The sequence below is a fragment of the Pinus tabuliformis genome, chromosome 6 (genome assembly GCF_031772625.1).
Source record: "Pinus tabuliformis cultivar Carrire ecotype Pingquan chromosome 6, CPIR1, whole genome shotgun sequence".
Lineage (NCBI taxonomy): Eukaryota > Viridiplantae > Streptophyta > Pinopsida > Pinales > Pinaceae > Pinus > Pinus tabuliformis.
The window spans coordinates 116,195,998-116,209,285 of NC_142292.1; the positions used below are offsets into that span (position 1 = coordinate 116,195,998).

General features: G+C 39.2%; 1 protein-coding gene across 2 annotated transcripts in view; it reads right to left on the minus strand.

Moving 5' to 3' along the window:
- Nucleotides 1–13,288, minus strand: part of UCH3 (ubiquitin C-terminal hydrolase 3) — a 93,213-nt gene that overhangs the window by 36,507 nt on the left and 43,418 nt on the right. The window contains exons 3-7 of one of the 2 annotated variants that reach the window (XM_089414457.1): nucleotides 10,205–10,258; nucleotides 9,973–10,078; nucleotides 4,278–4,336; nucleotides 4,101–4,175; nucleotides 3,246–3,303 (exon numbers count right to left, since the gene is read on the minus strand). In XM_089414457.1, the coding sequence (XP_089270583.1) occupies nucleotides 3,246–3,303; nucleotides 4,101–4,175; nucleotides 4,278–4,336; nucleotides 9,973–10,078; nucleotides 10,205–10,258 (352 nt within the window). The remainder of the gene's footprint in view (nucleotides 1–3,245; nucleotides 3,304–4,100; nucleotides 4,176–4,277; nucleotides 4,337–9,972; nucleotides 10,079–10,204; nucleotides 10,259–13,288) is intronic. The other variant, XM_089414458.1, reaches the window with a different exon arrangement.

The window sequence follows — 13,288 nt, forward strand, 5'->3', positions numbered from 1 at the left end:
GTGTTTTTGGAAGTGAAGCATGGGCCCATATTCCAGATGAAAAGCATAAAGCTTTAGAACCTAAGAGTGAGAAATGTACTTTTGTTGGATATTCTGAAGATGTAAAAGGTTATAGACTTATTCCATTTAAGTCCAAAAATGTTATCATTAGAAGAGATGTAAAATTTGATGAAAATAAATCGGCCTGCGAGCCTAGTCCGGCGGATGTGCCACCTCTTCCTATCTCTTCTACTTTTGAAAACATTTCTTCTTCAGATGATGAAAGTGAGGATGATAATCCTCCCCCACCTTCTCAGGATCCTCAACTTCCAAGATGGGTCCGTGCTACTCGGGATGCAGCAGGTGATCTTGCCGGTGATCCTACAGATCAGCGACGTACACGTTCTCAGTTTGAAAGAGCCTCTTCTTTACTGGCTCAAGCTCCAGTAAATCATGATCCTGACACTTTTGCAGAAGCTTCAGGCCATCCACATTGGGAAGCAGCTATGAATGAAGAATATCATTCATTGTTGACAAATGATACATGGGATCTTGTTCCTCTACCAAAGGGACGCAAACTTGTTAGATGTAAATGGGTTTACAGAACCAAGTATGGACCAGATGGGAAAGTTGATAAACATAAAGCTCGTCTTGTTGCTAAGGGTTTTTCACAGGTTGAAGGCATTGACTACACTGAAACCTTCTCCCCTGTTGCCAAAATGAACTCTATCCGCCTTGTTCTTTCCCTTGCTGCCTCTTTAAAATGGGAAGTCCATCAGATGGATGTTAAATCTGCCTTCTTGCATGGGGACTTGCATGAAGAAATCTATATGGAACAACCCATTGGCTTCATACAAACAGACTCCAGCCTTGTTTGTCGACTTAAGAAATCCCTTTATGGTCTCAAGCAAGCTCCTCGGGCTTGGTATGCCAAAATGGATAGCTTTCTTTTAGAATCTGGCTTTTCTAGGTGTTATTCTGACAATACTGTCTACACCAAGAAAGTGGGCAACTCTCTTATCATCCTTGTTCTTTATGTTGATGATCTTATTCTTACTGGTAGTGATCCCAACCTTATAAACCATGTGAAGTCCAGCCTTAAAAAGAAATTTGAAATGACAGACTTAGGACACTTACACTATTTTCTCGGTCTTCAAGTCTTGCAATCCAAGGAGGGTATTTCCCTTTCCCAGTCCAAGTATGCTTGTGATATTCTTCGTCATTTTCACATGGAAGACTGTAAGCCAGCCCCTTCTCCCTTTCAGTCTGGAGTCAAACTTTCAGTCTCTTGTACTTCTCCTGAAGTTGATGCTACCTTATACCGTCAACTTGTAGGAAAACTCTTGTATTTAACCCATACTCGTCCTGATCTTTCCTTTGCTGTTGGCCTTGTTGCTCGTTTTATGCAAAACCCCCGTGAAAGTCATTGGAAAGCAGCTAAAAGAATACTTCGTTATGTTCGAGGTACAGTACAGTTTGGGATTCATTACAGTGCCAAAGCAGCTCCTCTATTAGTTGGTTTCACTGATTCTGATTGGGCTGGTGACCCTGATGATCGGAAGTCTACTGCCGGTTATGTCTTCACTCTTGGTTCAGGACCTATTACATGGGCTTGTAAGAAACAGGCTGCCATTTCTCTTTCGTCAGCAGAAGCAGAGTATCGTGGTGCCGTGGAAGCTAGTAAGGAAGCCTTGTGGCTTCGTCAGATCCTATCAGAGTTTGGCTTTGAGCAGCAGCATCCAACCACACTTTGGTGTGATAATCAAAGTGCCATTCAGCTATGCAAAGATCCAGTCCAGCATCAGCGCAGCAAACACATTGAACTACACATGCACTTCATCAGAAAGCTCATTCATGACCATGTTCTTGAAGTGCAATATTGTTCAACAGATGATCAGGTTGCAGACATCTTCACAAAGGCTCTCACAGAGGCGAAGTTCACTAAACTTCGATATATGCTTGGAGTTCAGGAAGTTGTCACTAAGGGGGGATAGGCTCTAGTGCCTCCTTCCTTCTCCTATTGTGTCATATTTGTAAATCCTTCAATCCTATCCCAAGTTGTTCTTAAGGGGGGATGTTAGGATATTCCGACACATAGGAAATAGTTAAGTTCAACTTGGTCTAGTATAGAGTTAGGTAAAGTGTGTTTCTTTACCGTTGTACATTTTGTAACTTACAATCCGACGGTCACGATATGTAGTGATCCGACGGTTCACTCTCTCCTCGGTATTACCGACACTTGATCCGTGGCTTGACACCCGATTGGTCCATGAGTTCTATTTAAAGCGCATGGAGGGTCATTGTTCGGGTAATCCGTGCATGAGAGAAGCTTATGTAAATTTTCATTCTTTGATTAATAAATTGCCTGTAGTACCCACGTTGGGACAGGCCGTGGACTGTTTCCCTCTTTGAGGGTTTTAACCACGTCAAAAATACTGGTGTATTGATTTGAGATCTGGTTGTGAGCGGTGTCCTTTTGGTGTTCTTTCTGAGGAACTTACCCTGTAAATTCCTACACAACTGGGATTGCATGCTTCAGTAGATACAATATTTTGCCTGATTCAGTCCTCAGCAAATCAGCAATGTGTGTGGGTGAGGGAAGGAGTTTGACCTCCTCGAGTTGTGGTTTCACCCTGTTATAAAAGGAGCTTAACATATGCCCGACAGAACAACTTGGTCTAACTGGACCTTAATAGGATATTTTTTATTTGCAGGGTATGGATTTATGCCATAGTTTATACACGTTATGCATTCCTTTAGATTTATGATTTTATCACTTCTGCAGTTGACACCCTGGAAAGTTTTCTAAAGATGCCTTTCACAAGGCAACTAGTAAATGGTTTGACCCAAGATCCTCAGAAACCATCCCAAGTATAGTTCCTTGCATTGGAGAAGTTTTTCATCCCACTCAGTGGTTCCCCTGAACACGAAACTTACACCATCCAAGAAAGAAGATTTCAAAAATATTTTAGTTTCAACTTTGCAGATTTAGTAGTGGCAAGCTGGCAACCATATTTTGCACGCAATCATCTAACCAAGACATGTGGCAAAGTTAGTGTCCATGCCAGTAAAGCTGTTCCTAAATTCCTGCCTTCAGCAATACATTGAATGGATAGATCTCTTTGAGGGTTAAGACAACATTCCCTCATTTCCATGGTCAAAAGTTTATAATAATACCAGCCATAAACATGAACAGCAATTACATTCTATAGTTTCCGTTAAGCCAAGTGATTATGAATAAAATAATGACTGCTACGCATGCTTACCATCGACACAAGTTAAGCAAACAAAATGCAGATCCACATTAACGCTCAGATCAGGAGCCTGCAAAATAGTAACAAAGGTTTAGATACAAATAGATTAAATTGCTTGTCATTGACAGCATAAAAAGTAATGTTAACAACTTAACACTAGTCAATATATGCAAAATTTGTTTTCTTCACATTTTTAGAAAGAATAAGAGAAGCATCATGTGCACAATAAGTCATTCATTAAGGCCACGTTGCATACTGAAGCTATTTATCAGAGAGATCATGCATTGCAAAACATCAGACATGCGGGAATAAAATTCCATTGACCATTGACATATATGGATTTCAAAAATGGACAATAAAATTTAAATGTGGCAGAACTCTATGAATATGACCGTTTAAAACCAGCATAAAGTTCTACTTGCAATGTGATAGCAAATGAAAAATAGAGGATCAAAAAAGGCTGGTGCATTGAAACAAACGGCAACTTATTTAGTCATGATAACACCAAAATAATTGATAAGATTCAAACCAACCAGTAGAATCTCTTTGCACTTGATCAAAGGGAAGTTAAAAAAATATAACAAGACTTAAAAGACGTTGAAGGAAACAGAAAGAAAGTTGGAAGATTCTAAAACAAGCAAAAAGTGATCAAATAAAACCTGGGAAAAGCATTGCAATATCAACATAGAAAACAAATCCCCTAATTATTACTCAAAAATTGTTACAAAAAAAAAACATCAAATAAACACACAAATTTAAAACTACACAAAAGATCAAAAATTACACTCCAGACTGCCTGGGCCTTTTAAGAATTCAACATTAAGTAAACAATTGATGTTGTTGCAGCAAAGGTGATTTGTGCCTTACAACAGTATGACCTGCGCTTGCTGCAACAGAATGTGCACTCTCTAATTCTGTATCATTTTCGAGGAATTCAGCCCGCTGTCAGTAAAGAATCCCAATTTAAAACGTGAGAAAATAAATATAGAAGAGCAATCTCCATGGTAAAACTGGAATTAAAAAGAGAAAGTTAAGTGGCGTCACCTCTGCTGGGGTCATCTCTGCAGTGGATGTAAAGAATCTTTCAAAAAAAGATCCATTACCTGCAAATATTGCGTATGAAATAGGAATTGCTTCAGTAGATTAAAGAGAAAAGAGAAAACCTATTAGTATAAACATAGGACACCTCTTAATGCAAGCAACAAAAAGAAAAATCATACATGGCAAACTTTATAAGAATCTGCTCAACAGGTTGGAATCTATTTCAGGGAAATATAAACAAAAAGTAATGAATAAATGGGATCAATGGATGTGAGTGGCCATCCCTTCAACATGGAATTTTCCAACTAAAAGAGATCTAAAGACAAATTCATCTTTTCAATTTGGTAGATCAGTGGTGGATCCATTCCGGATCATGAAGGGTTCCTCGTACATTTAGTACACTAATGTTGGAATGGTCAAATTGGTGTGAGTGATGATATTGAGGGATTGCTCATGTGCTTGACTGCTAGTTGTTAGTGGGTGTTGCCTGAATTCACACTAGTATGTCTAGCAGAGGATTCTTGTTCCTCCATGGGTGAGTTCCATGTCTAGCTTGGAACATGTGGCACAACTTTTGGAAATTAATAAGCAACCAAGCCATCAGCAAATTTTGCCTTCGTCATCTCGTAGCCCATCCAGTTGGTGGTTTTCATATTGGATACCCTATTACAGTGTTGTAAATCGCTCCTTGGCAACCATTCTACGTGTTCAATTTTTGGTAAGATGGTATTCTTATTGTTCATTGTAATAAATTTTATATGATGTGTTTACATGTGTATATTTTCCCCAATAATAGAATGGATTGTGTTATCTCCCAAATCAATGCCTTGATATACAGCCAAAGGATACCAGTTCTGCAAGAATCCTCAAGAGACTCTAGAGATAATGCTCCTATTACCAACATTTCTTGACAGGTTTAAGCAGTAGATTTTTAGCACCTTTTCTTCCACCCTGGACTTGACAGACTTGTTCAACCACTGCATGCCAAAGATTGACTAAGCAGCCTGTGATGTATTGGTGGCTATGCTTTTGTTGACCACCTCTTCGTTAAACATTAAATGGATTCAATTATGTTTTATTTCAAACTCTTCAAATTTGTGTGATTGTTTTACTTGTGCAATCATGCTGCAGGGATCTACTATGTTATTTTGTGCACTTACTTTAAAATGTTTTCTCATTCGAGGCACACATTCTTCTTTTCTTGTTCACTTAATCACTGCTGTAATTCAACACTTGTTATTTTATTTCGAATTTATCATTGTTCTTGAGTGCTTTTAGGCACTTAAGGACAGCTTTAGTGTGTTTTTCTAAGTCTGAATTTACATGTAGATTTTACTAATTAATGATTAACAAGCACATATCCTAGGTATATGTTAAAATTGGCAACTAGGGCCAAACTCCATGTGGGTCATCTTATTAATGGCAGCTGATATTTCTTGGATCCCTCTCATTGAGAGGTGTAGGATTGATCTAAAGATCATCCGATTCCGATAAGTATTCATGGAGATATGAATTATGGGACAATTCGTCAAGGTCGGCCAGCAACCAAATAAACCCCACTTGTGCTCAACGTTTTAGTATAAATAGAGGTGGCCTTCAAGTCATTTCAACGCACACTTGGGATCTCTTCCTCTCTACTTGTCTTTGGGTTTTAGTAGGAGGAGAGATCCTGATGGATAACGCTGCCCTAATCTAGAGGGAGTGTCCTAGGCTCTGTGCTGCCCTAATGAAGAAGCCCTAGACGCAGGAGGAAAGGGAGATCTAGCACGGTGAAAGAAGCCCTAACACTGCCCTATGGAGAAGCTCTAAACGCTGCCCTATGAAGAAGCAGTAATACGCAGTCATGACATTGTGCAGCAGTGGCACAATGGGACAGTCATGACATAGTGCAGCAATGGCACAATGGGACAGCAAGCATGTGCAACGTGGTGCAGCACGACAGCCATGACATTGTGCAACAGTGGCACAATGGGACAGCAAGCATGTGCAGCACGATGAGGTGCAGCATGATGACGAGATGCAGCACAATGATAGGTGAAGGAGTCACCTTGGAGAATCAGTTGAAGCAGCATGTCTTCTGATCTCATGTATCATTTTGTTAGAGATGATCTATGCTCTTATCTAGATAAGTCAAAGTGTTGACCTATGTTGTAAATGTACTCTCTCTCTCTCTCTACTAAACTATTGAAGAACATATAAGAAGAATTGATCAAGGGTTTCCCCACATTGGGGTTTGTCCCTGGCTAGCGCCACATCTTGTGTCCTCTTGTCTTGGCTTGTCTTCTGCGATTTATGTTTATGTTCTTATCTGCAATTTACTTTAACGCTGATGTGATTGCTAATCTTAAAAAGATATTGAGCTAACTATGAAAATTGAAATAAATTGCTCTAAGCATAGAACAAGGTGAAGACAAAGAACAAGCAAGAGTGAAAGAGCAATCATTGAAGACAACTAGGAAAGGACAAAAGGATCAATGGATTCCTAATCCCTCTTCAAATTCACCAAGGGTAAAGTCGAAGCAAAGTATATCATCATAATGGCGCAGTGGAAGCTTCTAATGGCCTACCTACAGATCACTTCAATGGGAAGTCCGGATCTCAGGGTGAAAGGAAAGACAAATGCCTTGCTTACAATAAGTTCGGCCATTATGCAAAAGAGTGTCCAAATGGCAGGGACACATCTATTGATGAAGATAATAATCATTCCAAGGACATCTTCAATGATCGAAGGAATGACAGATAATGTAGGTCATCAAGGAAACGGCCAACTCTTCAAGGAAAGCAAGGAACCCCAGGTATGAAGAATCAAATGTTGTTTCTGATAAGATAAAGAAGCGTTATCTTGTATTGGCCCTCTCCTTCAGATTCTGTGGGAATCTAGCTTATTGATTATAGTGCTTCAAGGCACTTCATCAGATAGAAGGGTGCTCTCTCGAATTTGGTAAGAAACAATCGTGGGATTATACTTGGAGCCGATGCCACCTATCCCGAAAAGGGTGTAGGAAATGTTACCCCTCAATTGAATGAGGGTAACTCGATTCATTTACAGAATCTCTTTTATGTACCTGATCGCAAGAAGAACCTGGTGTCCATTTCGGCAATGGAAGTCAAAGGTTTCAGGGTGGCATTCATCGATGGAAAGGTACGTGTTTGAAAATAGAATTTTCAAAGATGCTTTTACTCATGGGTTCAGGGTTGGCAATTTGTACCAAGTTGCAGGATGGTCCATTGGGGACCATGTCAGTTGACACATGTCATCTATAGAATCGGAGGTCTACTTATTGTGGGGACCTACTCAATGTGAGTTAGATGGTGACTGGGATGCCTGAATTCAAAAGGAGCATGAAGGTACATGTCTGAGATGTACCAAAGGAAAATCTTACAAAGGGACCATTCCCCTCATGTAGCAGGTTCACAGGCTTGGAACAACCCGAGGGGTTTGAGATTCATCGGGAATCTCATGTGTGCAGGTGGAAGAAAGCCCTCTATGGCTTGAAGCAAATCACCCCGAGTTTGATATGACAGGATTGATAGCTGTCAGATGAAGCTGAGATTCACTAAGAGTGAAGCCGATCCAAACCATTGTTTGAAGATTGTGGATGATAGACCTCTCATACCAGCACCTTCTAAAAACGACCTATTTCTGATAGGTGTAGACCCTCTCACTTGCAGAAGTAAGAGGGAGTTGGATTCCGGATGTGGAATGGTAAACTGCAAGCTCGTGACTACCTCGAGGATCTCAACTTTCAGAAGTTCTATGGTGATGATGTTAGACCAGATTTGGGAAATGTCTGTGAGTTTCATAAACTCATTTGCATTGATGTTCTTGGTGAACTTTCGTCCGTATATATGTTTTGCAGTTAGCATGGCGAGCTCATATTTGGTTGAGCCTCACTGGATTGGTGCCAAGAATCGTTTGAGATATCTTTGGGGCACAATCTCTCATGGATTGAGATACACTGCCAGAAATATGAAGCTGCAAGATTATTCGAATGCTGACTGGGCAGGCAGTGTGGAGGATCACTAGAGCACTTCTCAGTGTAGGTTCTCTTTGGAGTCTGTTTCGATATCATGGATGAGCAGGAAGCAGAAGTCGGTTGCTATAAGCACCGCCGAGACCGAATACATAGCTGCGAGTATGATCTCGTGTGAAGCTGCCTAGTGACCTGTTTGTACACATGATGAATACCACTGTGATCCTCTATGACAACCAGGGGGGATTCGATTGTTGAGGGATCCCGTATTCGATGATTGCTCCAGCAGATAGACATCAGATACTACCTTATCTAGGATATGGTAAGTCGATGAGCGAGGGGTGTCCAGAGATATCAGATTTCAGCGGTAGATCTGTAACTTCTATGATGCAAATCTGTGGTCTTATAAGGCTAAACATCTAACAATAACATAGATATTCCAAGGAATTACTTAAAGAGCTCAAAGAATTGGACCCATAGTGAAAAAATCACTATTTCCAAGCACAGGCAGAAAACAATATTTTGGGATAAACTGCCTCAAAATAGTCGAACTTGAAAGAATCATCTTGCTAAGTAGTAAACTCCGTGGGATTATAGACAACTTTTGACTTTGGGGTATTGTCATCCGAAGCAAAATCCATGCACAACAAATTGAGGTCCTGGTTCATCTCCAGGCAAAGGCAATTAGTAGTGATAGAAGCCACTACAAGCAAAGGAACACACTTCCAAGTCAATAAAAACAACTTACGGATAACTAATATCAAAGTTGGCTTTTCGCCTGTGAGGAAGGAGGATAAGATCATCATGTCTGTGTTGGACACTGGTGGAAACCACCTACTGAAGCATATTCACTTACCTTGTCCTGGGCCGAAAGGATGATAAAACAGAAACCATATCCCCAACTGGGAGCAATAACTCGTGTTTAAATCTGGAACTTTTCTTATTTTCTTGTCTTTAACCTCTGCTTCCAGAGGATTAATTTTATTTTATGACTTTCTGGATGGTAACCCTTAGACACCATCTTTGGCAGTGATGTTTTCAAGACATCATCCTAAAATAACATTAGTAGCTGCTTGAGTTGCATCATCATGACACCTGCTGCCAATCGTCTTATACAACCATCCAGACCTTTAAAAAGGAAAACTGAGGACACTTGCTCAAACAACTCAAATATTAAAGGATACAGTAAGATAGAGTAGTTTCATAAAGGAGATCTGTTTCTCCCATGGGGCATAGAGCAGTCAGTGGCAGTGTATTTTTTTAAAACACTCCATGGTGAAAAGGTCACCGCTTCGAAACCCCATGGGCACAAATCCAGCCATGAGTACAGGTTGGCATGGCCCGGGCTGAATGCAATCCCTGGGTGATTTTGACAAATTAGATGCCCCTAGTTTATGGTTTCTCAAGCCACAGGCTAGTCCCACCAGTTTGCAGACAAACTAACAAACAAAAAATAAAATAAGGGAGATCTGTTTCCAGTCATTGATAATGAATTGTGATGTAATGCTAGACACTGGTCAATGAAAAGTCTGATTCCAACATATGTCAGGATTTGGGAAATCACAATTATGCCCATAACAGACTTGAAGTTAGCATGACCCAAATGATCTGTTCTTGCTTCAATTTGTCCAATATCATCATAAATTACATTGCCATGACAATAAATATCTTCATATACTGACTAAATCATCAACATGATATTTGAAGTATCCCATAAAACTTACGGATATGGAGTTGTGGTAAAATGTTGCCTACTGCATGGACGATGGCAACTGTTCCGCAGGCATTTTCAACAGTTTGTTGCATGAAATAAACATTGCTGCTCACTCCCTGTTATAGATAATGGATGTCCATCTCAGATACTTGGGAAACAGCTCAAGTATTCGCTAAAGAAAAGCACACAAACATATATGGAACATTTCCACAACTAAAAAATTTACATCAGTATCTATATACCTTCTGTCCATCATCGGCAACTTGTTGCTCCTCGGGTGATCTCTTAACGTTAGTCTGTAAAAATGAAAATGGTTACTATTACATAAGACTTGACATCCAGGCACCTGCCCATATGAATGAAACATGCAAACTGTAAATATTTTTAATGTTTTCTCTGCTAAACTTTGTAACCATAAAATGAAAAAAGCTGGCATTAGAAAAACAGATCATTCTGTGGTTGCATCAGCAATCCATCTCATGTCTACACAATTGGAAAAAAACAGTTTCCTAAAACAGAAAACACCTTCACAGCAAGCTGGGGCAAGGCATGACTTCTTTCAAGGTACACAAGGCAGCTAGCTAGCAACAACATCCTCTGGATTAACAGAAATTCACTGTTCAGCAGTCAAACAGATTCACATTTCAATTTCATCCTTCCACACAACATCAAATTCCTTGAAGGACGAATCAATTATTAAACCCCTAATTTCTCAAAAAAAGACAAATCTCAAAAAATAATGGCAGTGTAAAGCTATGTAGCAATAACGCCTCAGCTGAGCCCCCTTTCCATATACAAAAGTGAAAAGAATAGGTGGGCCCTACCACTTAGAAACTTATAAAAAAAGAAAAAAAATAAAAATATAAAGAGCAGTTCTAAAAATTTGCACTTTTAAACTCCTGCCCATAGATCTATACGACACAGTATAAAAGTTCATTCATGCTTATATATCTATATATAGATACATAGTTTCCCCATTTTCTAAAATATTCAAAATGTTTCTTCACATACCCATCTCTCATTCCAGCTGACATATTCAAAGAAATTAAGCAAGAAATGGAGATACAACCTAATTATAAAAATTTGTCTAAAATATTATTTCAGACCAAAAGAACACCAACAGGCTTACAAAACATGGAACAAGAAACACACTTAAGAGAACAAAAAGCTCAATACAGGTTCCATGTTTCTGAGTAGAGAAGTTATGTTTCCTCCTCCTTGAATACTGTTATCCCATGACTTATAAGGGTAACTAGAGGATTGATTCACTTGCAATTTTTATCACAACCAGCACTTCCACAGATGAGATCTATGGATTGTCCATGGATGTTTGCCAGAGATGTTTCTGGCATTTGCTCAGCTGACCCACATGATCTCAGGTATTTGACAGAGATTATACCAGATGATGTTGTACCTTATGCTCTTCCTCCCACACATGATCAATAAAGAACTAGGGCCTGATCAGCTGGATCAGATACAGGGTATGTTGTAAATGTATTTTCCTTTGTTGGGCCATTATCCCAGAACAGGAGCCCAAGTAAGTTCAGACTATTAAGTTAATGAAGAACTGTTGATTGGGCAGAATTTGGAAGTGTCACATGTCATTGAGATTGGTTAATATTTTTGCTTCTGCAGAATAATTGTGTTAAGAACCTAGTTGTGCTTTTATTCAGTAGACCAGTAGTAATCTGCTAGGAACTAATTGCTGGGTGCTAGGTTCTGAATTTATCAGTTAGTTGATTCTTGTGGTAAACTAAAGGAATTTTTCTAGGTCATCTTTGTGGTACTGACCACTTACATGAAATATGGGGAATCATAGACCAACGGTTTAATTTTCCTAGGAATACCACTAACCCCCACCACTTGAGCATCCCCCAATTTATTTAAGTCACTTTAAATATCCTTCCAAAAGGTCTTAAATTTTGTTTTTTAAAACACTGAAACTTTATCGAAATGATGGCTCACTAGCAATCTTGCTCCAACTTCTGACCTTCCAAACTCCTGGTTTTGTTTGGATTGGCTATCTCCTTCAACCCTTTCCCAATTTGGAGGCTTCTACAGTGGGTATATTTTCTTCCATTTGCCATTGGAATTCCTTTGATGCTTCGGTTGGCTTAATTGAGATGTCTGGCCTGATCCCTTCTTTGTATCCAACCTTTTGGCCTCCTCTCCCAATGTTGATTTTTAATGTACCTTGGACAAGTGGTTTCCCATGGGTTAGTCTCTACCTAACGAAGTGTCCAAAATAATTATTTTCGTAAGTGTGACTTTATAAAGTGAAAGTGACTTTATAAGTGGTAAAGTCAATGTTAAATTATAAACTGAAAAGTGACTTTAGACATAAAGTACAATGTGGGTACTTTAATTAATGGGTGAGTTAAAAAATAGAAAGTGAGAATTAAATGCACATTTATTCTCATCCCTTGATCTAAATGAATCTAAACCATTAGATCTTAGGGTTGCCCAAAAGTCATTTAGGGAAACAAAAGGGGGAAAAGAAAAGAGAGACTGCATTCATTCTTCATGAGCAGATTGGAGAAAGGAGGCTGAGAGCTGGAGAAAAGTTCTAAAGGAAAAATTTGTTGCAGCAAGTTGAAAGAGTGATTTCTGGGCAAAGATGGGCATGGAAATCAAGGCATAGAAGACAGCAGAAGGTACAGTACGAACAGCGTTGAATGCTATGAACTGCATGTCATTCAAAAGAAGTTTTTGAAAAAAAATCTATATAGAGTACAGAAATCCGTACAGTCCGTACAATCATATCCACACATTACATATTTCCAGCTTCAAGTGGGGCACGGTTTTTAAGGAGTTTTGAGCTAAAGAGATAAGTTGTATTTTGCTATTTTGTTTTGTCTGCAAACATATTTTTCCTGAACTTGAAAGATAAATAAATTTGAAGAGCTCTCTAACAGGTTTCCCCAAAGAAGATTGAAGGGGTTTTGCCTGAGTCTAAGTTGACCAAAAATCTGTCTGTATTTTTATGTGTTGCTGGTCTTATTATGCCCATATTTATTTTCAACATGTGTTGACAGTCCCAAGTGTTTTACTCTAAAAATTTCATTTCCAAAATTCTATATGTTGAATGTATGTTTATGGGAAAGGGCATTTAACTGAATGGGAGTGATAAGGTGAAACTAAAATCGGGTTGGGGTTGCAAGAAACTCTTTTTTAAGTCATCAAAAGTCTACATGGTATCAGAGCTACAAGCTGAAAAGTGCAGTTTGAACAGCAGACAGTAGTTTGGGACAGTGAACAGTGGTTTGGATAGCAAACAGTTGTTTGGACAACAAACTGATATTTTGGCACAGCAAGGTGAAATTTCA